The sequence below is a fragment of the Catharus ustulatus genome, chromosome 17 (genome assembly GCF_009819885.2).
Source record: "Catharus ustulatus isolate bCatUst1 chromosome 17, bCatUst1.pri.v2, whole genome shotgun sequence".
NCBI classification, from domain to species: Eukaryota; Metazoa; Chordata; class Aves; order Passeriformes; family Turdidae; genus Catharus; species Catharus ustulatus.
In genome coordinates, this window is record NC_046237.1 from 4921021 (window position 1) to 4945174 (window position 24154).

At 43.6% G+C, this 24154-nt stretch overlaps 1 protein-coding gene and 1 long non-coding RNA gene across 5 annotated transcripts; one reads left to right on the top strand and one right to left on the bottom strand.

The window, feature by feature from the left end:
- Positions 1-7448: 7448 nt before the first annotated feature.
- Positions 7449-9514, bottom strand: LOC117004399. The gene is made up of 4 exons (XR_004419621.1): positions 9432-9514; positions 8996-9069; positions 8818-8922; positions 7449-7615 (listed from the first exon to the last, which is right to left on the bottom strand). It is a non-coding gene; the product is annotated as an uncharacterized LOC117004399 (long non-coding RNA).
- A 1817-nt stretch (positions 9515-11331) lies between these two features.
- Positions 11332-22918, top strand: LSM14B (LSM family member 14B). 4 transcript variants are annotated; one of them, XM_033074727.2, is made up of 10 exons: positions 11332-11526; positions 15606-15769; positions 16113-16248; positions 16697-16813; positions 18594-18764; positions 18875-18952; positions 19951-20112; positions 20284-20437; positions 21098-21271; positions 21631-22918. In XM_033074727.2, exons 1-9 carry the CDS (start codon positions 11406-11408, stop codon positions 21261-21263), a joined length of 1269 nt encoding a protein of 422 aa, XP_032930618.1. In that variant the 5' UTR covers positions 11332-11405; the 3' UTR covers positions 21264-21271; positions 21631-22918. The 4 variants fall into 4 exon arrangements, with proteins under 4 accessions (XP_032930618.1, XP_032930615.1, XP_032930617.1 ...); XM_033074724.2 differs by having other exon boundaries at positions 11333-11526; positions 18872-18952; positions 21092-21271; XM_033074726.2 differs by having other exon boundaries at positions 11333-11526; positions 18872-18952.
- Positions 22919-24154: the final 1236 nt, after the last annotated feature.

Here is a 24154-nt window from a genome sequence, read left to right on the forward strand (position 1 = left end):
TCTAACACTCTCTTTAGTGTACCATATGGCACATCTACCATATTAGGTAAACAACTTTACAAAATTACAAGAGCAACTGAGATTCATTACAACTTGTGCATTATAAGTATGTAGGATTCATTACTGAATAATTTATCTTTTCATACACTCTGTCTCTTGTTTGACATTGAAAGTAAGTTTCTAGACTGAATTCTTCAAGACAGGGATTCCAGCTCCTCTGTGCTGTACTACTCCATTTTAAATGATACAAAAAAAGCAACTGGCACAAGAATTCTAGTAATGGAGTACAGGTAATTATTAATATTGCTGTAAAAATAGCCAGACTCAATATACAGTGAATACTATGGACTTCACCCATCAGCACCCATCAATTACATCAAAAGATCTTGAACATTACAGGCACATATGAGTTCTCTGTGTGTCAAAGAGCAGAAGGTAGCAGCAGCTATCCAGGAAAAGTAGAGAATTGTCAGTTCCTTTAACCTCCTTCCTCTATTCTATTCTATTATTGTCATATCATATATTATTATATTACTATATTGCTATATTATTTTATTACTGTATTATTGTATTATATTATGTTATTATTTAAAATACCTTTTCCCCCCCTAGATCTACAATGTAGATCATGACACAGAGGCTGTCTCAGGTTAAGGTAATGCCATTCTTCTGTCTGTTTTCTAAAAATGAAGCTAGTCTAGAACTCATTACAGAAACATCTGACAGAGATGTGGATTGGGGTGACAAGGGACAGAACAGACAAGCCTGTGGATGGTTTTAGTCTTAACTGACCCATCAGAAGACTAGAGGCCCATCAATAAATAGATGAAAAACTTACTGTTTTGTTGGGTGATTTCTTGCTCTTCTTTCCTGCCCCTCTCTCTGCTCCTCACCCAGGATTATTTAAAATGCTGAAAGTTGGGATTTAACCAGTAATGTCTCGATTTCAAAAGTTCAGTCAAACAAGATGACAAACTTCACACTTGTGTCAGTCTCCGCTATAAAATGTTCAGCAAAACCCAAAATTTGGGGTTCATTCATAAAGCTGCACTGTAGCCAGTATCCCTTCCTACCTTTCTGCTTTATACCCCATTTCTTCTTTTTTTTTTCTTTTGGAGGAGCACAGAAGTTCAACGGATAATTTGGTAAGTGGAGAGTGTTAGGAGCAAAGCAATGGAGTCCTGGTTGAAGATTGTGCAGTTCTGTGCAGAAGTCCCCCATTAGTAACCCAAAAGTCTGTGTTGATTCTTCTGCAAATGGGTATCAATCTCCACTAGCAAGTGATCAGCAAAAGCAGCAAGACTTCATCTGCATCCAGAATACAAATGTTTGACAATCTACAGGAAAAATATTCCTGGTTTAAATATTTATTTTTTTTTTAGTTTAGGGGCAGCTTTACTCCAGACATACACAAGTAAATAAAGCAAATTTAGTGCCCCTTGTAATCTACACTCTTGATTGTCTTCTCCCTGAAATCTCAAAATACTGTTAAAGTCTTGGTCTTCAGCTCATCCTATGTACTTCAGTTGTCCTTAGGTGAATCTCTGAAGAAGTCTAATGCTCCTAATAGGGATTAATATTCATAATTAAGTATGGTATGGTGCAGGAAAATGTCTTAACCCTTGCACTGTAAAATAAAAAGAGATGAACAGTAGATTTGAAGAGCAATGGTCCCTTTTTATTTTATGATAATCATACCTACCTACACTCATATTCCCACTGAAGGATAGTGCCTGTCCTCATTGGTATTGCCATGTTTCTGCCAGCCACAGAAGCACCAGCCCTGCACTGCAATTCAGTGTTCTGGACAGAAACTTCACATGATGCTTCTAGGGAAGAAAAATGGCAAAAGCACACACTTAAATAAGTATTTGTATCTGCATAACAATTACTGGAACTTCAAAAGCAGAGCAGAAAAAAAACCAACTCTGCTTTTCATAAAATGTGTTTGATTGAATAAATATTAAGGGATATTCTCTTTTTAAAACCAAGGTATTTAACAATACCTAGTTATTAATTAGGAAAGGCATAGAAAATACCTGTTAGAGGGACACTGCTTATGAGCTTGGTTTTCAAACCAAAAGTTAGCCAAACACACAACTGCCTTGGCAATCTCCTAAATATTTCTGGGACTGAAGACTGTGCCACTGGAACGTACTACATGCAATTCCCACTGGAGTTATTTATGTGTGGCTCTCCTGAGGCATTCCAAAGTCCACACAACTCAACATCCGGTGCCCAAAAGAAAACGCCTGGAGAATATTCTGTGGATAAAGGATTATTGTTTAAAACCTTCAAGGCTTTACAGCATTAAAGAGCTGTTAGAAAACTTTTTCCTTCCCAACTGCTCTTCATCTGACTCGTCATGCTTGTTGCTGCCAAGATAGGAAGTATCAATACCCAGACTCATCTGTAAGGGAATTCCTAAGGAACTTTACTCACAGGAGAAAATGCAAATTTCTAACCCCACACCCCAGCAGCTAACAGAGATTTCTAAAGCAAATCTTCTGAAGGGGATTACTAGTAAATGTCCAGAATTCTGTCTATGGAAGAGACAAGCAGCAGGGATGTCAACTAAGATACTTGTTTTATCTGTTCTGAAAAAATTATTGTGCTAGCCTACATGATTCATGGGGAAAAGAAAAATATTATTAGAAGATTAGAGGTCCTTCTGGTCACTACAACCAACTTTAGTAATTTCACTTATTTTGATTTTAGCGAATTATTAGAACCGACTGGGTGAAATGAAAATGCTTTCCTCCCTAAGCAAATTAAAGGACTTTTGGAAAATTGAATCTCTTTTTCCAAGACAGAATATGTCAAGAAAATGTGCCTACTGATGGGTCTCATTACTGGAAATCTAATTTGCACATTTTGCAGTCAGGATTTGTTAGAATATGTTTGAAATATTTCTTTTTAGAGAGAGGTGACTTTGGCAGGTTTTGCTTCAATTTTTTTGGGAGTCTTTGTGAGCAAAGTATCATCCTGATAGGGATGTTTTATCAACAATATAACCTGAGACAACCTAATGGTACATGCTATATTCCAGTAATGGATTCCTGCCCTCTCTTCATTCAGAGCTGGACACATTTAACAATTGACCAGTTATGGCAATCAGTGTTATCCCCCTTCTTTATATGCTTCCCTCCAGTCACTGTCCTTCAAAAATACATAAATAAAAATAAGTGAAAGAACCAAAGATGAATCTTCATTTTGTTTGTTGTTGGTCAGTGCTAAGAGCAGGTACAGCCAATGCCACATCAGCTGTGAAACAGCAGTTGCTGTAGATGAAAACATTTGTCCTATGGAATTTCACATCACAATGCCTAGAGACTGTAAGTTAGAGGAGCAGAGCTGGACACGCTCTTTATCTAAATCATTCAGTAGCCCCATGGTTCCTCTCTTTTAAGATAGAGGAGTTATTTCAAAAGAAGGTTCTGTGTGTGCCTGAATACACTGTTTAGCTCAACAATAACATCAAATGAAACCAAAGGGCTGTGAAGTTGGTAAAGCTTCCAGCATATGTTCAGTACATAGGGCAAAATCCAGATTCTTTTACATTTGAACTGGAAGAATAATCACGTGTGCAAGCAGTTCTGAAAGTCATCTTCAGATGACAAAAATGGATAAATTGTTTTCCCTACTCCACCTCTAGTTCCCAGTCTGTCAAATGCTCTTACCAAGCCTTAGGAGACAATAGAATTCCTGACCAACCTTAGTGAGATTATAAAGAAAGCAGACACAAAAGACACTGAACTGGAAAGCCAGTGATGGAAACATCATCACTTACACAAAAAAATGAAAGCAGTCTAGTACAGGAGGTTTGTTTTGGTTGTAATGAAATGAGATTTTATCTAAACTTTTTGTGGATTTGGAATGCAAAAAGTATGTAAGGAAGATTTTGCCGACTTTTTGTTTTGTTTTTTAATGACTCCTCTGTAATAACTGATTAAAATAAATCATGCCATAGCTTCCTTATTGAGCTGTCTCAGACTTAATGAAAACACAGCTAGAAAGGCTATTAGATGAGTTTATTTTTTTTCTGGATTCTCCAGCAGTCTAAATAGTTAAGGATATTATTCCAGACTATAGGTTACTTTCTTACACTACCTAAAATACATTCTCACTATCAGAGAGAGTTCTGGAATTGCCCCTATTCCTTTAATTAGCTTTTGCCCATTTTGGAAACTGCAAATAAATCAAATAACTCAGTTAAATATGGGATGTGTTCCCATAGTTGCCTGAAGAAACTAGTGCATGTTTTGAAGCAAGTCAGACAAAGATTTTATCTTTTAAAAGACAAGATGAGAAAAGGAAATTGCACACCCAGCTGGAAGGCCAAGGGAGTCATGTTAAGCAGTTCCTTACTGTTACCTACCTTTGTTTGTATGGGGTACCTTGCAGTGCTCCTCCAATACCACATAACAAAATTGCTGTCACCAGCTCATGCTCCAAATTAAACTTGCACAAAGTCTTCAAAATAGCAACTGTCTTCCTACTAGCACCTGTATGTCCCAAACAGCCTTTGGAAGTTTGGCACAGGTGATGTCACAGGCAGAGTAAATGTTGAGGATGCTGCTGAGTAAAATACAGTCCAAGATGAAGGTGTGAGGTGTTCTGGAAAAAAAAATTAAACACATTAATCAGAATTAGGTGAGAAAATTGAAAAGTCAATCTCTTTTTTAGTTACTTTACAGGAAAAAAAGTGGTTTTAAAGTACACTGAATATCAAACACCTTGTCATACATGAAGTGATGGAGAAATGAGGTATGAGGTGCAAATAATGCAAAGGCTTTGGAACAGTAAATGTCAGAATTGTCACATATATGTGAAAAATGTGTATACAAATACTACAATGATAAGGAGAAACATGAATTAGAAGGAGATTAAATCCCAGATTATTGTCATACAAAAATAAATTACTTTCTGAAACTGCACTAAAACCCTATTGCTATTAATTACTTTACCATTCTTGGTATCTTTAGCCTAAACCTAATTAAAACCTATAAACTTTAAACTCCAAAGCCTCTTTATTCTTGTTTTAAAAAGGAAAATAACAATGACAAATGAAGAACACCCTAGAAGATAAAACAATGACTAATAATTCATATCCTCAAAGACATTTCTGAAATGTGCCTTTTAAAACAAGTCCAGGAACAATTCAAGCCAGGAAAACTGCAGCAGATGTTGTGCAGGGAAAGAACAGCACACTGCCAAGGCTGGTAAAATGATCCCTTACCTCACTGAACAGAAAGAAGCCAAATCTACAACCCATTTGTAAAACAGGTAAGGAGAGGGAGATTCTTTGGCTGTAAAGAATGAATGCAAATGAGGTCTCAACTAAAACATCTCATAAGGAACTCTCCATTCTCAGCCCAGTGATGTACATTGTTCCCCTGTGGTTTGATTTGCACAGCAAGAGCTGTGCAGCTGGGTCTTGGTTCAACCCCACTGAAGCCTCAGTGCCAAGGAAACAGTGCTCAGTACTGATAGCTGGAATGTGTTCAATAATTGGGAGAGAGAGAAAAGTCAAGAGAGGGAAGGAGGAGCCCTTAAAGAAACATTGCTGTCAGCTTTCTGGAATTTTAGCCAAACCCAGCTGGTGAAGGTAGATTTCTGTCCAGGGAATGGTGACATTTTCTGTTCTGCAACATCCAAGGGTCTGCAGTATGTTCTGCACTCTCAAAAACATTTGATCTTGTTTATAAAAAACTGGTCCCAGAGTGATGTATCAGGCTGTACTCCCATCTGCTCCTTGGTGTCTCCACTGAGACAGTCAGGTGTACCAAGTGGGTCAGTTGTGACAGTCTGCTTGTAACTTGGGCTCTCTTCAGCCCAGAAGTGGATTTAGATCACTGGTTATCACTGCAGCTCTTGAACCTCTCAGAAAGTTGGCCATGAAGCTCAAGACACAGATTCTTATTCTCCCAATTAATGCATAAATGTGAACCTCTGTGAAATCTTCCCCTGCAGACTAATCCTCTGCAGCACTTCATCCCTATAAGCCTTTTTTTTCTTCCTTTCTCCATTTATAACTTCCTTTTTTTCCTTTCATTGCAGTGTGTCTTCAATCCACCTTTTGCTTCATGCCTGGAAGAATTTTATGAAATCCCAATTTTATCACATACCCTCACATCAGTGTGTCTGTGAGGATACACAGAGGTTTGCCATTCACTTCAGTGCAACATATTCCAAAGAAAAGCAGCCTGTGCAGCAAAAAAATACAGTGAGGAGTTTCTCCTAATGGAACTCAGTATCTTAGGCACTGTTCAGTGCTCCCCACTCTCCAAGATCTCTTTATGTCCTAATTATTTCTAAACTTAGGTTTGAATCCTCTTACTCTTTTCAATGGGAGATAGATGCATGAAAGCCTTTTTTAGAATACCTGACTTAAAAGTCTTTTATCCTTCAACTTTTGCCACCAAACTAAAAAATTCCACTTTGTCAACCTTTTTGTATCATGTACACTATCCATTTAACTGTCTTCATGAAAGGATCTCTTAAAATTATATCCAGCTTCCACATCTGTGACTAAATCACCACCTACTTAGCCAGGATAACTTCACCTTGCCATTCATGATCCAAAAGCCTTGGTATAAAAGGTACTTGCACTTCCTTAACTGCTCCATTCCCCAAAACTTCAGTGACAAAGAATTTTGGGCTGAGTTCTCAGTCTTATGTCCAGTGCTGAGTGTGGGTTTTAGTCTCATTTCTATAAAGTGGACACTGGTGGAGTGGTGTGTGTATAGAGAATCTGGAATAGCAGTTTGTGTTCATTCTGAAATATATAAAAGATGTTACACGTGTCTAAGATTTAGTTCTTTAAAAAGAAGTAAATTTATGTTCCCTCCTTTCTCTGTTGCATCAAAAGTTACTCCTAACCTTGATAGATTCAGGCAATCAAACACAAATTTAAGTAAATAAACAGCAAAGACAAGGCAGGTCAAACCAGCACTGTTGGCATATCCCACCCATTTAAGTTATATATTGATATATCTTTAAAAATTAAGAGTTTAGAAGTCAGACTGGTAATCTGAATCCTCCACATGGAAGTGCTACACAAACAGAAAACTTCTCCAGCATGTTTTTGTAATTTTATTGTTGGATTTTCACAAGTACAAAAAGAAATTATCATTTTGCATTATAGCAAGGAACTGCATTACCTTTAGAAAGTGGTCAATTTTTCAGGGTAAAAAGAATAACTGACTAGAGTATGAAAAGTGGCATTGACAGCATTCATGGAACTAAAAAATAAAAATATTTCATTCTAATGTGAGTGTATTTACAATAAAGCTGGTTGAAGTGCAAATTAAGAGCCTGTTAATTCTGTACTACTTTTTAAATCTTTATAGGTAATTCATTATCTCAGACACTAACACTATACATTATAAACAGTGTCTGCACAAAATACATTTGTTTTCAGCCAAACTCACCTGAGCATTTCTGGTGTTTGTATTTCATACAGTTGGAGCATTCAAATAAACAGTGCCCAAAGTGTGGTTTCATTTCCATGCTCACAAACTCTGTGGGTCTGGATAAGAAGTTTAATCTGTCTGCCATCTCCTCTTCACTGGTAAAATATATTTTGTCTTGACTGTGCAATGCCCTTGGATTGCTGAGAAATGCAATGGAAAAATGCAGATTTATGCCAGTGCCACTGAATACACAGTCGAGGTACTAATTAAGAGAGCCAAACCCCCATAAGCCTAAAACTATGACATTTTATAAAATATTTCATTTAAAACCAGAAGTTAAATTTGATATATGGGGGTGGAATGAAAGATGTCAAAATTAAAATCCCTGAGGCACAGACTCAAAACTGAGAAAAGGAGAAAGAGAGAAAGAGGAGAGAGAACAGAAAAGCATGACAGGTATTACAGTCTCTGTATTTATTTCTGAAATAAAAAAGAAAACAACACTTATTGTTTTGATGGATCTTTTTTTCAGGAGACCCCTTTTCCTGAAATGCAAGACAAACTAACGTAATGAAACTCTATTTCCTTCATACATCGTTGTATCTCTTAGACTGTAAGAAATTGAGAAAATGATTTTACAAAGCCCACATTATCTAAATACAGGTTACCAATTCTTCCATTTTTCTACTTATTATTATTATTTCCAATTTTAGTTATCCTTATTCCCTCACTCTTTCCATCATTTTAGTTTCCTTAAGTTGAATTTACATGTTTTTGTTCTTAATTCTACTTCATCAGCTTTTCTTTGTGTAGAATACAAATCCTCACAAGGATGGATCACTTTTTTTCCTTCCCATCTTTCCTGAATCTTTTCTGTTTGTCCATCCTGTTCCAGTCCCTCCTTCATTCCTGGTCTCTTTTCTACTGCCCATTTCCCACACTTCCACAGAACTGTGTCCTGTGACCTTCCCCTCCTTCCCTGCAGCTACCACAATCTTATTTTGAAACTACTGCTCTAACATCTCTTCCTCTAGGGCTCAAGCATTTCTCTCTTCCTTTGTATCATTTGTTTCATTTACCACACCCAAATTCAGACCTCTGTTCCATTTTCAGTTCCCCCATTTTCCATGCTTGTTTCTTTTCTTTCCTATTTCTTTTTGCCACCAGCTGCAAACACATCCCATTGTCCCCAGGTGCAAGAGGTGATGCTTCAGCAGCCATTGCCTGGCTCCCTTCCTCCAGCAGCTGCAGTTTGTCACAGGTGTCCTGCCAACTGCTGGTCTGTCCTTAACTCTGCCAGAACTCACCTGAGCCAGCCCAGCTCGCGTTTCCATGGATGATGTGGCCATCACACACCCCACAAATTCTCATCACTGCAGTAAGTCACAGCTTTCTCTCTTACCTGCTATGAAATGTGATGCATACATGCGTGGTTACTCTCTCAAATGTCTCTAGTTGCCTTCCAGCTGCCACAGGAGTCTCTTGAGTTCTGGCAACACAGGTTTTGCTGTAAATAAATTAGCTATGCAGTTACATGGTGTGACTGTACCCCACCTCCACTCTCCAAAGACCACAGGTACCTGGAGTCCAAATGGCTGTTGTGTGAATCCTGTGTCTGCTGTGATCACAAAGTGCCTCTCTGCCAGATTTCTTCCTACAGCCATGATGAACTGCAGTCAGCATCTTCATACAAAGCCAAATGTTCCCTCTTCATGTGAGGGATGCCCGGGATAGCACACTTGTCATGAATTTACAGTGAAAGATGCTCTTTGCTTCTCCCTTTCAACACTTAGTGGATGAGGAACTGTATTTTTTAGCAGAATAAATAATACTAACAGGCCACTTAAAATGTCAGGTGTCATATTTCTTCTTGCTGATCGCTTGTTATCTCTGACTGTTGTCAAACACAAGATATTGAGGAAATTCATTACAATAAGAGTATCTTCCAGAAGCAGGCTGATTTATGGCCATGGTGATTATAACTAAAATTCTGTATGTTTGCATATCTCTCCTTACCAGTGTGTAGGTCATGCCATCTTGGTGTAGTTTTCTTTTTCCACACTGCTTTAATTAGCCTTCCTGCAGGATCCACATCGCTGTACATTGGTACATGTCATTGTCTTTCCTGGTATTAAAAATAAAAAAGGTAAAAAGTAATGGAATAAAAAAAAAATCATAATAATACCTTGTGTTGAATGAGTAACAAAGTACTGGAACTTACAGGTGCTCATGAACTAGTGACATTTTGATTTGCATAAAGAAAAAAATGAATTGAACTGCAAAACCTGGAGCCCTGTCTACTATTTCTAAAGAATATTTTAAGAATGGAAATAAGAAACATCAATTTAAATATACTGTGGAGTTAGAAGATGTAAACCAAAAGAGGGTGTTCTGTTTCTCTACCTTTGGCTACACTATTGACATAATTCTTTCATTATAAATAATTTTTGGTGGCTGCCCCGAACCGAGGCACTGAGACACATTTTTTTCTGTTTTTTCCTATTGTTTCTTTCCCTGTTATTTCTCCATTTAATCTTTCCCACACTCCTAAACCACACACTCCTCATACAGAGGAAGCAGAGTTTTTTTCATCAGGGAAGTTTCTAACCAGCAATTTGCCCACTAAAGGGCACTGTTTACTGCAGTAAAAAAGGAATCTCTGCTTTCCTTCTGTAAGGTATACTTAAGGCTGAGCTAAAAATCTAAAAAGGTAAGGGTTTAATTTCTTATTCAAAATGACTGCTTTTCCAATTAATATGTATATATTTTTTTTTTACTTCTTTTTTATTTATTTTTTTAGGAACTTTATGCAAGAACTATTTAACAGGGACACATGTGCCTGTAGGAGTGGAAAGGAAGCATCTGCCCTGTTCAGGCAGGGGAGATCTTCTATTGGGGCTGTATGAACAGCATGAAGAGTAGCACCATAAAACAGGTAAGGTCACAGGGCAGACAGTTCGGGTCACCGGGAGAACAGCTCGGTGTGCAAGGGCAGGGATGAACCTGCGCTGCTCTCCCGTGTCGCTGTTGTACCGCCCGTGGAAGGAAGGCACGGAGCCCAGCTGAGCGAACCTCCCTGCACAGACAATGGCTCCCGTGTATTGTCCCCGACTGCCGCCTTGGAACCGCCTTCGAGTCACACAAATTAGCGAGATCGGCGCACTCTGACCCGCTGCCCGCAGTACAACTGCCCTGCCTGATCCCGGCAGCCTCTCGCTGGCCAGGGACTTCACCTCCCGCGGCCGTGCCCGCCAGATGCCGCCGGTGGTGTCTCACTGACCCGCAGATGGCCGGGGAGCTCCCGGGAGACGCCGCCCGGAGCCTGCCGCCCTCAGCTGCGGCCTGGCACGGGGTGACCGCGCCGGGCTGACCCAAGCCGGGCCAGCGGAACAAAGGCGCGGGGCCACCCGCACAGGGCAGGGCCAGCCGCGGCTCTGCCAGCACCAACCACGGCACCGCAGGGAGAAGGGGCTTGGGCAGAGGCAGCCATGGCTGTTCCGTGACGGGAAGGCGATGATCGCCTTCTCCCCGCGCTGCGTGACAGCAGCTCTGTGACAGCATGAGGGGCGATGGCACACACGGAGCGCGGCACAGGCTCGGTGTCACAGCCGCCCTCAGGGCCGCCCCGCGCGCTCCCCTCAGCCGCGGCAGCGCGGGAAGCCGAGCGCGCGCGCTCCCGGCCCGCCCCGCCTGGCTCCGCCCCGCCCCGCGGCGCACGTGGCACCCTCGCCCGCGCTGGTCACGTGACGCGGGCCCCGGGTGTTCCCCCTCCGCCCCTCCCCGTCTGACCCCGTCTCTCCCGTCTGGTCAATAGCGCGCGGCGCATGCGCGGTCACCGCATCACGCCCCCACCGTCTCCCCCCGGCCCGTCTCCCTCCGCCCTATATAAGGCGCGCGCGGCGGGGTCCCGGCTCCGCAGTGCGCGTGGGCGGCGCGGCGGCTCCGCGCGGCTCTGGGACCCCCCTCCCCTCCCCCGGCTCCGCCGCCGCCATGAGCTCGGGGACCCCCTACATCGGCAGCAAGATCAGCCTGATCTCTAAGGCGCAGATCCGCTATGAGGGCATCCTCTACACCATCGACACCGAGAACTCCACCGTGGCGCTGGCCAAGGGTGAGGCGGGGCCCTGTGGGGGGCGCGGGCGGGCCTAGGCCGGCGCCGGCTGAGGGGACGCGGCGGGGGCCGCGGTGCCGCGAACAATGAGCGCGCCCGGGGCCCGCCCGCCCCGCGGGGCTGCGGCGGGGCTGGAGCCCCGGGTCCGGAGCGCTGCTGCTCTCCGTGAGTCAGCACTGGCAGGGGCCGCGCCGGAGGGGCGGGCAGGGCCCGGGATGCTGAGCAGCCCTCGGCTCTCCCGGGGAGTTCCCGGGGAGAAGCGCTGCTGGCAGCGCCGGCTCGCCTGGCCATTGTCAGCCGCGGGTGGTAACGCTCGGCAGCGCTGTGCGTGGCTCGGTGTCCCTCGCTCGGCTGTGCCCAGCTGTGTGTCGGTGCTCGGCTCGAGCAGGGCCCCAGGCCGCCGCTGAGGAAAACAGTTGCTGTTGTGTCTTTGTTCCTCCCGTGATCGATAGCCGGGCTCTGCTCAGGTGAGCAGGGTGGGAGCCGCTGCACAGAGCGCTGCGGGGCTCCTGCACGTGGGGCTGCCTCGCCGACCTTGCTGGCTCCTCAGCGAGGCTTTGCGTTTTGTTTCCCTGTAGAAATACTGATCGTTATCTTTGAAACAGTGTCATTTGGGTTCAGTTGTCACCTGTGCTGGGAATTCCTGCATTTCATCTCAATAAAACCTGTCCTGTCTTGTTTAGTCCCTCAAACATGAACTGTGCTGCTTTTCAAGTCCAGCTTGGCTACTTCAGCTAATGTGCATCGGCGTTTTCTCTCCCTAAGTTTTGTCCTACCTTCTTCTGGGAGGTTCACACGTTCTTCATTGCCTTCAGCCAGCCATCGGGGTTGTCCACAAAACAAACACTTTTGTTTTGAAAGGTTGTTTGCTGGCAGGAGGCACTGACTTGCCAGATTCACAACTACCCTCAAGGCAGCCTGTGTTTTCCCAGTATTAGGATGTTTATGTGATGGTGGACGTTATTTGACACCCATTAGAGTGTTTTCTGAAGCTTAAAATGTGAATTTTCTCAAATTCACTTTTTCTATAGGAATGTAACCATTTATTTAAAAGCACAAATGGAGCTGTTGGTGTTAGTGCTTTGCATAAAGTACTTGAGAGGTTGCTGGAAGGATGCAGTTCCTTTCCTGCAGGTCCAGGAGGGTTTGGAGGGTCTTCACCTTGACCCAGCAGCAAGTAGAGATGGTTCCTTACATAGTTCTGCCTTACACATAGCACTTGCTACCTCTGAGCTGAAGTGATGTGTTTGAAAGGCATGTGTGATTAAAGTGCTTTATGATGTAAGGACATGCTCTGAGTAAGATTTCTGGCAGTTTTTATTTATTGGTTTCTCAATGTTCAGTTTTGATGAACTGGAATGCCTAAGTAATTGTTGCAATAGGTGGTGAATACGTTATTCCCCACCTGAAGAGCTGCTCTATAAACTTTACATCACAAACTCAGCTTTTCATTGTAGCTCAGAGGGTTTTTTTTTTCTTTTAGAGACTTTATAGCAAGGCAAAATTAGTGTCAGAATTGCAAGTGTAGCAACAATGTTGAAGTTAGTCACAGCAGTATTAACCCTGTGTGTGGTGTCAGTGGTTTAAAACACTTGGTCTCTGAGGCATTAGAAGGACCATGAATTACCGATGTGCTGTTGAAGTTCTCCAGACTGCAGGTAAATTGTTGTTAAACTCTAGATGCTACTCTTTAAATACTTCCATATGCAATGCATATCTCTTTAGTTCTATCATTCATAAAGAAAAAATTAAGTTAAAAGGGACCTCAGGAAGAAGTTTGGTTTAGCCTCTCACTTGAAGCCAGGCTGACTTAAATTGATTTGTATTTGTTAAACTTCAATACATGCATATAATCTTAAATGCTGGAGATTCTGTGGGCTTAATTAGTCACTATGAGAAAGTTCTCTCTTTTGTTAGAGGCTAAACTTAAATTGAAGACAAAAGCAGTTTAAGCCCACTGCTGTCCTGTCAGCAGTGAAGGCCAGGAACTTACTCCCCCTTGAGCAGAAGTCTGAAGGAATTGGAGTTTTTGAACAAGAAATATTCACATAAGCTCTGCTTTCCAGTCACTCTTGCTGTGCTTCCTGTCCCTTAAGCTCAACAGCCCTACACAAGTAGGAACTGTGTTGTAAACCAGGAGCTGCAGTGTTGTGAGATTGATTTCCTGTTCATCTGCAAGCAATAGTCAGGAACTTCATGGGAGACAGCCCTTCCCACCTCCACAGGAACTTTAAGCTGCACTTTGTGCTGTGCCAGAAACAGTTAAAAGCCTCAGGTGCAGGGACAGGCAAGCTCAACTCCTACAGCCCTGTTTTGTTTACAACAAGGACTCAGCTAACCTTCTTTGTTAGAAGCTTGGGGCCAACCAACTGAGAGGCTGCCTGGGCAGCTTTGGGCTTTGCAGGTCATGTATTTGTCCATGTGGAAGTTGATGGGCTCATCATGGTTCTTTTCAAGTAAGCTGTGGGATCCTGCAGGAGCCCCTGGATACCTTTAGAACATCTTGCCATGGGCTGTAATAATCTTATTTTGAACAGAGAGATCAGTGGTGCAGTTATGTCCAAAAGGTTACAAGCATTGCTTTCAGTTTATAATCTGCTTCTGGTTGACTGGGTTACAGCTGTAATATGATCAAACAGCAGCTGGAGATCTAAAATAACTTGGAGAGGTTATTTACCCTAGGAACTCATGGAAGATGGCCACTGAAGGGCAGTGACTGCCAGCTTGTCCTTGTACCAGGGAGGATCCCCTTCCTGTTAGGTGCAAGCTGAGGTGCTGAGCAGTGGGATTCTGGCATCCACCTGCTCCTTGGGAGCTCACCTGTGTTTAGCAGGGGTGAAGACCATTTGCAGCATTCAGTGCTGCCTGGTGTGAGGTGAACCACCTGCATACAGCTCTTCACCCTGCAACAGGACTCTTGAGCATCCCTGGCTACAATTGCCAGCACTCCTCATAAGTTAGAAGCAGCATGGTGTGCTAGGGATGCTCAGAATTGTGCATCCACTTCTGGTGCTTTTGTTTTTCCTGGAGGGTGTGATGCCCCCATCATCTGTGTGACAAGAAGAGTGGCACTGATGGAGGTGTTTCAGTTCATCCAAGATAACCTGTTAGAAGCAATTCAGGGAACTCTGATACAGAGTTCTTCCACTGGCAGAAAATGTGCATCAAGCCAGTATGTGCTGGTACTCATCTGAACTGGGAGTGCCTCTCAGCAGCCACACCAGTGAACTTGGGAGGTTCTGTAACTTGTGGCTGAAATGTCAAGCTTTTACCTGTCAGTATCTGATGTAACTGTGCTATCTGTTCTCCTGTGCCAATAATCCAGTCTGACCTCTTCTTCCCTAATGGCTCCAATTAATTTATACTTGTACATAGTAGCTGCCACAGGTCAGTTGAAGGGATGGTTTGGGTTTGTTGTTTTTTTTTTTTCCCCACTCTGTGTGATATTGTTGATTAGTCTCTGTTCAAGTATTCTGGTAGCTGGCACTCAGTAAAGCCCCCCTAAGCACTGAGATCTTGGGTTTATCACTGATGGCTTGCTTTGTAGTCACATTAATCATAGAAACAGTGACATTGGAGTAGAGAGGGAATTTTAATAGCAAGTTTTTATCATTGATAAAACTACCTCTGTCTGCATAATAAATGTATGAAACCAAAGGTTTGATCTGAGCTCTGAAGCCTTCTAAGATTTCCCCCTGCTGCTTCAGGGGCCTCTCCTGTGGTCTGATGCAGTTGTCTGAGGCTGAATGCCTGTATGGGACAGCTGCTGGGGAGGGAAGGAGCATACAGCATTATGGGGAAATCCTTGGGTTTGGAGTAGAATTCTTCACTCCAGCTGGTCTATGGTCTTTACCTTCACAGCTTGATGTAAACAAAACTGTTTATACAGGCTGCTGAAAAAGTTGGCATTTGAGGGAACAGATGTGTGTGAGGAGGAGATTGAGGATTCTGGAAGTAGCCGTTGTTGTTGCTGTTACAAATGGCAAGTGTTGAAGGAGTAGCTTATAATTGCATAAATCTGAACTTGCCTGGTGCTGCAGTGGCAGCAGTGCCCTAATGTCACCGTTTCCATGCTCCAGTGCGATCCTTCGGGACCGAGGACCGGCCCACGGACAGACCGGCCCCTCCCAGAGAAGAAATCTACGAGTACATTATTTTTCGAGGAAGTGACATCAAAGACATCACTGTCTGTGAACCTCCAAAAGCTCAGCATACTCTGCCACAAGATCCTGCCATTGTCCAAGTAAGTTAGCTTGAAGTGTTGATAAAAAGCTGAGATAAAGCATTGGTGTTGAAGGACTGCATTTTGGTAAAAACTTACAGAAAGGAAGGCAAGTCAGTGTCTCCAGGAATCTTCAGATTATTTAAAGCATCCTGAATTTTGTTTTAATTAAAGTAGCAGCAGCATTAAAGACTTCAGTCAACAAAAGCCAGAGCTAGCTGAGAATGCAGGAAAATCATAAAGAGGTAAACTAACCCTTCTCAGAATTAACTTAAGCTTTAGTAATGCTGTACATGAAGTATCACTGCCAAAACAAGTTAACTTCTGGACACTGTAAATGGAAATGTACTTTGTCTTGTTACAGTCTTCACTGGGCTCTGCCTCTACATCATCCTTTCAGCCACATGTGCCTTACAGCCCGTTTAGAGGTATGCCACCTTACAGCCAGCTTGCTGCCAGCTCTTTGCTTAGCCAGCAGTATGCAGCTTCCTTAGGTTTAGGTAAGTACAAATTTTACTTGCTAGAATAAAGGTGTGGCCTTGTATGCAGCTGCTGTGAGAGCAAATAACAGTAACTAATACCAAACTCCTTGCCAAGTGTCAGGCTACAAGGAGCAGTGAATAAGCAGCTCACAACTTTGTGCAACGATTTTACTACAAGGAGGCCTGTGTTTCACTTGCATGTGCACATGAAAGAAACAAACTAAAGAGCTGAAGTTTCTTTCTGAAATTAATGGGAATACCTTGCAGTTGAGGCCAATTCATTTCTGACCTAACACACCTCACATCACATGTAAAAAGTACTTGTATTTCCAGAGAGAACTGTAAATAAGCTGCTCTAATGCTGTTCTAGAGAACCTTGTATCTCTTTCCAAGTCCTTCAGATGTTTCACTACCTTGTATCTTATCCATGTATCTCTGCTCTCTCTTCTTCCCTCTATCTCTTTAGAGAAATTGGTAAGCCCTCCAGCATCAGCAGCTGCTTCCAGCCCTAGTTCTTCTCCGTCTCCACAACCTGTTTCAGAGCCTGACATGTCTTCAGAGCCCCATCAGCTCTCTTCCAAGGGTAACAGCAGTTTGAGGACTCCAAATATTTGGAAGAACTGCATGGCACTTGCAAACACTGTTCTTGTTAACCCCTCGTAGAATGATAGTGCTCATATGGGTAATGCCAGTAGAACTAGTTTGTTCTCAGCTGTTTTTGGCTTTCATTACATGAAGTATGATTCCTCCTGTCCTAGAAGTATCAATTAGAGAGACAGGAGAAAGGAAAAGTCCAGGACAGTGGATCCTCTTGTGTAAGTATCAGGAGAAGGATGAAGTTTAGAGGTGCTAATGTACTGCATCCTGTCCAGGAACATGTGTCACCATAGGGTTTGGGTGAGGAACTGGTCAGCCTTTCCTGGAAAAAGCACACTGCTTAAATTGTGGGTGGCCTTGTGGTTGGAGACATAGGCTGATCAAAAATTTGGGAGTATTTTCTGTAATTGAGGAAACATCAGGGTAGATTTCATGCATGATGGGGCATTGTACCTTGTCCAGACTCTCAGTTAGTAAAGCATGACTAACAGCAATTCCTGAGTAGCAGAGATAGCACAGTTCTGGGTGCTTGCTTCTGTGTATAAAACCTTTAAAGGTTGAGTTGAGATACCAGACTAACCATCCTCAGAGCAGGGTGACCAGCTGCAGCCTGCATTTAAACATGATAATTAGTTTCATCTGGTTTTAGCTTAAGCATGTATGCTTGTGTTGGCATGAAGCTTTTTACTTACCCTCTGCTTTTGGCCATCCATCTGTACATAGTTTCTCAGTACTCTGGCTAAACTTTGAAACTTTCTTGTGTTAAACTTGCACATCAGCTTTGTCCTAATCAATAATCCTTAGGATATGTCTGTCTTCCTTGCAAGTTTTCCAGGTGTACATTAACTGGGAACCTGCATGATGTAACCTACTGGGTATATCTCATGTGGACTTGGGTGACCCAGAAGTGTCAGTGGCTTGGTTTGTGTGAACTCTTCAGCTTTTCACTTTTCTTGCTCTCTTAATATATTCAGTTAAAGTTTGCTTCCAAGCAGTTCTTATGCATAACTACATGAACCTGTAGTACTCCAAACCTTCTAATTAAACCTAGAATGCAGTGTTTCTTCTGAGTACTGAAGACTGTCACTTTTTAATATAATTGGTGTAAGGTATACCAAACCATGAAAAGTATTTACATGTTTTGTAGTGTGAATAAATAAGCCTGGATGGAAGAGCAACAGAAGTCTTGGTAACACTTTGGCCTTGACCAAGAAGGAATTTAAAAGGGTAACTTTGAGATCCTGGTCTGGTTTCAGGTTTTCTTTGTCTGAAAGCTCTAACAATAAGCAATGAAGTTGAAGGACTTCTAAAAGTGGCTTACAAAAGGGGATGTAGCTGAGGTGCTTAAGCTTTTGCTGCAAAGCCTTTTTGACAAAGTGGGGAAACTTTCTTGAACAGTTTCAGAATGGTGAATTTTTGTTTCAGATTTAAAGTTATTGTGTAAAGTAAAATCCTGCATAACTTTAGAAATTAGATTTTGGTATAAACTGTCTGAGAGACTGACTTGGCTTGGTTGTTTAATGTTTGTCTAATGTGATTTAAGAAATAAATGGGTATATTTCCTGAAACTGAGGCTCTGGATGTGAGAGCCATGACTTGTATGGCAGTGGTGCCTTACCTGGTGCCACTTAAACTTAGCCTGTAATGATGCACGCTCAAGGCTTTGAGTCATTCTTGACCAAACGGTTTCTCCCTAGAAGTGGGCAGGGTTTGAATGGCGTTGGCACATTTTCCAAGAGCCACTCAATCTTTGGGATTTTTTCCAGGTGCTGGCTTTCCTTCTGTTCACCCAGTCCGCAAAAGCCCCATGGTAGAGCAGGCTGTCCAGACTGGCCCAGTTGACAGCATGAATTCCCAAAAGCTGCCCCCAGTGAAGGTGGCTCCGGGGATCCCGCGCAGCGCCCGGCAGGTCCCGCAGGCCAGCAGCAAAGCGAGCGGTATGTACGCACCGCTTCAGCCCCACGCACCGGGCTGGAGCCTCCTTCCAATGCTGAGCTGCTGCCATTGTTCTCGTGCTCCTTTAAAGTTTATCCTTCTTGTTCAGTAGATACAGTGCAGGCAGCACCTGTGCAAACCCAAGGACAGGTGAATGATGAAAACAGAAGACCTCAAAGGAGAAGATCGGGTAGGTTAAGCTGACGCTAAACGTTCGCAACAGCCTGTGAAGGCAAGTGGTGTTAACTTCAGTGGAGGATTAACTGACAGAAGATTGAGAGAAAGCTTTTGGGCATCCAGAGATGTTTCCCTAACAAAACAGCTTCTGGAGTCACAGAAGTTCAGAACATTCCAGGGACAGAGTTCTAGCACCTTTTCTAGGAAGTTGAAGGTATGTCAAAAATCAATGCTGTGACTTGGCAGCAGCAACTGGATTTCTCTGAAACCTCAAGTATTTTTACCAGGAGAGGCAGCCTGTTTGAGACTTCCCAGAGCTTTTATAAGAGAGAGGAAATGTGGAACACTCAGCTCCATAGAGCAGAATTCTTATTTCAAAGTGGCAGTACAAGCATGGGTCAGAAGAAAGTGGAATTCAAAGAGGTTTCTGCCCAAGTAAAATGAGAAAAGAGAAACGGGAAAACTACACTCCAGGCTCAGGTTTTCAAATTAACTAATGTGTAGAATGGGTTATAGCTTTTCCAAAAAGGAATGAGTAACATCCTAGTTGGAAACCAGAAACTAGACAGAGTACAAGCTCTTTTTGGGGGTAGATGAGTCTTTCGCTGGATTTTCTGAGACCTCCTCTTTGCCATCACTACAGGTTTTACCCTAATTACAGTGCTGTGTTTGCAGGTGAAGGGTAGACAGGAAAGATAATTTTCCCCACCTTCCTCAGCTTTTCTTGCTGTAATACTTGTTCTGACTTCCCCTCTGCACACTGGAAGGAAAGTTGGGTGCACTCAGTCTTAGTGGTAAGACGGACATCCAGGAATGCTGCTCAGAAAGTTAAAGTGTTGCTGTAATGTGTCTTCTACAGCCAAAATCAGAAGTTGCTTTCAAAGAGGTGTGGCCTAACCACAGGACTGGAAGCCAGAAACTCCTGAGTTCTATCCCTGGTTTCCTCTGGTCTTGAGCAAGTCATGTAACCTCCCTGTGCGTTACCAAGTGTTTAAACTCTCCTGCTTTCAGGAAACAGGAGAACCAGAAACCGTTCTAGAGGACAAAACAGACCAACTACTGTGAAGGAAAATACAATAAAGTTTGAAGGTGACTTTGACTTTGAAAGTGCAAATGCACAATTCAACAGAGAAGAACTTGATAAAGAATTCAAGAAGAAGCTAAACTTTAAAGGTTTGTGCCTTCATTAAATATGAATTGCTGAGCTAGTAGTAAACACTGCATAGACAAACTGGTTCTGAGAAACTGCATGATTACATCTCAAATCTTGTTTGAGGGAGCAAGAGAACAGATGGCTCTGCAGTGTGTGCCTCAAGGAAGTGTAATACATTTCATTATCTTCAGATGACAAAGCGGAGACGGGGGAAGAAAAAGGGGACCCTGGAGTGGCAACCCAAAACAATGATGGTAATGCAGAGGAGGACCTGCTGGGGCCCAACTGCTATTATGATAAATCCAAGTCTTTCTTTGACAACATTTCTTCAGAACTGAAATCTAGGTGAGTGTTTTTAAAAGCTTGGTTTTTAAATGGAATTTTAGGCATAAAAATTCAGACTTAATCTATGTGATGTGGTTTAATTATTTAAAAATTTTAGAATAGGCTTTAGACAGGGAATATTGGTATGCATTTGGTGGCTCACAAGTGATGTGAATGAAGCTTCATGCAGTGGGGTCAAAGAAAAAGCATTTCAGCTGATATGATACACTTGCCTAAACTATGATAGAGGAGTTTCCATTTCTGTTTCCTAGTAGTGACTTTGAACCCTTTGATTTTAAACAAATTCCTTATCTGCCTTGTGGGAGAGGAGGCATCAGGGTCATGCTGTACTGAAGGTGCAGCTGGCAGACAGGAGTGAGCTAAGCTTGGAGGTGGGGCAGAGAGGTCAGCTCTGGCTGTGGAAATGCAGTGGGTTAAGTGTTGGCAATGCTTCAGCTTTCACTGCCACCACTGATGTCACCAAGTGCCTGGAGAAATGGAGACATCCCTTCAGTATCAGTGTGAGGGATTCCCTGGGCTCTGGGGCTGCAGAGAGGTTGGGTTAGAGCATGTGCACTGCAGCTCGACAAAATCAGGGTTTGAGGCTTCCTCTCCAAGGGAGCTGGTGGCTCTTTAATGTTTGTGTTGATTGAGCCTGAGCTCAGCCTTGTTCAGTTCCAGGCGCACCACGTGGGCTGAGGAAAGGAAGCTCAATACCGAGACCTTCGGGGTGTCTGGACGCTTCCTTCGTGGCCGCAGCTTTCGAGGTGGATTTCGAGGTGGAAGGGGGAGTGGAGCAGCAAGGAGAAACCAAACCACTCACAGAGCTGGTACTGGCAGAGTGTAACTTCAGAGGTAAGTGCTCTAACAAGAGTCAATACTCTCTCTGGGCCAGGTTTGTCTCTTACTCCTTCCCTGAACTGTCTGTGCAGCCTGTTTAACCCTCCAGCCCCATGGATATATCAAGAATTGTTCCTTATTGGATTTGATTGATATTTCTAAAGGGTAGAAGGAAATAAGACTGGTTTAACATGCTGATTGTTCTGTTGGTTTCTTGGTCTCACCTGTTTAAGAAAAAGCTCAGCTCAAGCAAGCAGCTTTTGCTTTCTAACTAAGCATTTCAGCTGATACAGGGGTGTGAGCTTTGCTATTTTTCTTCTTGGGAGAAGAACTCCATAATGTCAAATATAATTCTGTCTTTTTTTTCTGAACAGGTTCAAACATCTCTGAGAGGATGAAACTGTACATAGAAAGAAAACAACCAACTGCTGCACTAACGTGGGAAAATGGTTCATATTGTTTACTGTCTCAGCTCAAGCGGCAGAATTTCATGTACTACTGCTTCTATTTTGGACTTACTTTGGACCAGCCACTGTCTGCTGGAATATTTTTTGGAAGAGGGAATGTGTTCAGGGGTACCTTCTTCAGGGTGTCTTTTCTTTTTGTGTTTTTCAAGTGCAGACTAACTTACATGGTTCTTCTTTCTGGGTCTCTCAAGGCTGCTATAGTCTAAGCTCAAAGTCAGACTCCTTTTCTGAACCCTGGAGAAGAGAAATCATGCTGTTTTAACACGGAACCAAAGCTCACTTGAAATAAACCAGCTCTAATTTGTTTGTTCTGAGTAACCAAATGGATCCTTTGGTGCTGCTGGTCTCACGGATCTCAGCAGCAGGTGTGAAGTAGCACTTGGTATCTGGAGAAATGGATTCCTGGTGCTGAGGAGTTGTGTATATTGTCACTTGGGAATACTGGAGTGTTGATCATGTAGTAGTGTTTCTGACTTGTACAGCTGTTTGTGGGCTGGTGCTGGGCTGCAGGTACCACAGGACTGTGGCTCTGCCTCGAACTGAAGGGTGCTGGGGGTGCCTGGGGCTTGGAGCTCCTGGCTGGAGTGTGGGGACACCACGTGGGATGGGAGCACTGACTGTCCCCACTCGTGCAGAGTTTTTGGCAGTACTGACTGTCTGGGAAGGAGACCTGAAGCTCTCACTTGTTTGCCTGGGTTTGTACCTCGCTGGAGGCAGCACCAAATGCAAACAGTTCTCTGTACTCTGTAGACTGTGGTGGAACTCTTTGGAATGTTTTCATTCAACTAGGGATGGGAGACCATATAATGAAGCTTAACAGATGGGCATGTTTAATTTCTTTCCTCTATACCCCCATACTGTAAATAGTTTAGTTGTTTTTCTTTTGTTTTTAAAAATCTGTATGTGGGGAGAGGGCTGGGAGGGAGGGGTTACCTTTGTTTGCATGAAATAAGTGGGTTAAATTGCTATAGGCATGTGTCCCTTTTTTGGTTGGTAGGGGATTTTGTTGAAAAAGCACCTTGATGACTGAACCCCTTACATAGCTCAAGTTTTTTTAGTTATGCATTGACCTAGGTTACTGTAAAAGCTTGGATTTATTTTTGTAGGACTTTATTGCTGAGAATTAGAACATAGCAGTGGGGCTGCTCTTTGGAGTAATGTAAATTGTAATTATAATAAACATGTAAATGTTTAATGTTTCCCTCCACCTCTGTTCTGTACATAGCTCCATAACATCACTCCCTACAACTCCTCTGGTGCCTTGCAGGGCTCCCATCCCAGCTGGAGAAAACCTGGCTGCAGAGCTCTGGCAAACCTGGCAGTGTCACACACTGTATTGGAAAAGGGCTGAAATGCCCAAATCCAGGCACTGCACGTTGCACTGCTGCCCTGGTTCCTGTGCTGGGACTCAGCCTAATGGGGGTTATGTTACTCCAGCCTGGCAGAGGGAGTCCCTGGGCTGGTGGGGCTCCCCAGGGCCTGTCAGGAGCCAGTGCTGTGCTGCAGGACCTGGCTCCCACCTCTGAGCTGGGGTGTGCTGCAATGGTTCATTCAGAGCTGCTCTGCCTCTAATTTCTCTGGCAAAGCAGCCACTGTGTCTCCAAGTGTGGAGAGATGGAATTGCACTGCCATGGCAGAGGATGGGATGAGAAATCCTCCCTGCTCCTGTGTAATCACCATTGCTCACATGTAACTGTGCCTTTGGGATCACTTCCCTTGTTTCCACAGCAAAGCTCCAAATCCCAGGCATAAGTGCAGCCTTGACACAGCTGAGTTTGTGCCCCAGCCTGTGCCCAGTGCTGGCCTGGCTCCTGCTGTCTGGGAGCAGAGGGGCTTAGTGGCTGTGGCTGAGCCCCAGGGCTTGGTACCTGTGAGCTCCCCTCTTCCCCAGGAGCACTGTGGGCTCAGCTGCTGCCCTGACAGCTTCCCCATGGAAAATTCCCAGTGTGGAGGGACAGTTGTAGGGACTTGAGCAGGGAACTAACTGCAGCTTTTTTGCCTTCCACGGGCTGATAAATTAAACAACCTGCTGTTCCAGGACCACACTTTGGCTCACGTGGTCTAACGTGTCCCTGAGCAGCAGCAGCACTGCTGCTCCCCTGTCCTTGACTCCCATGGGCTCCTCTGCCCCCACTTTGCTGGGCAGCATTTCCATGTAAACAGCTCTGGGTGTGTGAGAGTCACTGCTGTGAGCTCTGCTGCCTGAAGCATTCCTGCCCTGGGGTAGGAGGTAGAGAGGAATCATGTGAAGGAGAAACTGGAGAAGAGCTTCAACTCTGTATATAACACTTGCTGTAGTTATTGTTTAGCTCCTGGTGCACAAATGCCCCCTGGGAATCAGCAGCAGTGTTTTATTCTGAACCAGACTTGGAAGGACCAGGTACTGTACCTCTGTCCTGAGCCTGTGTCTGCAGCAGCATGTTCTCATGCT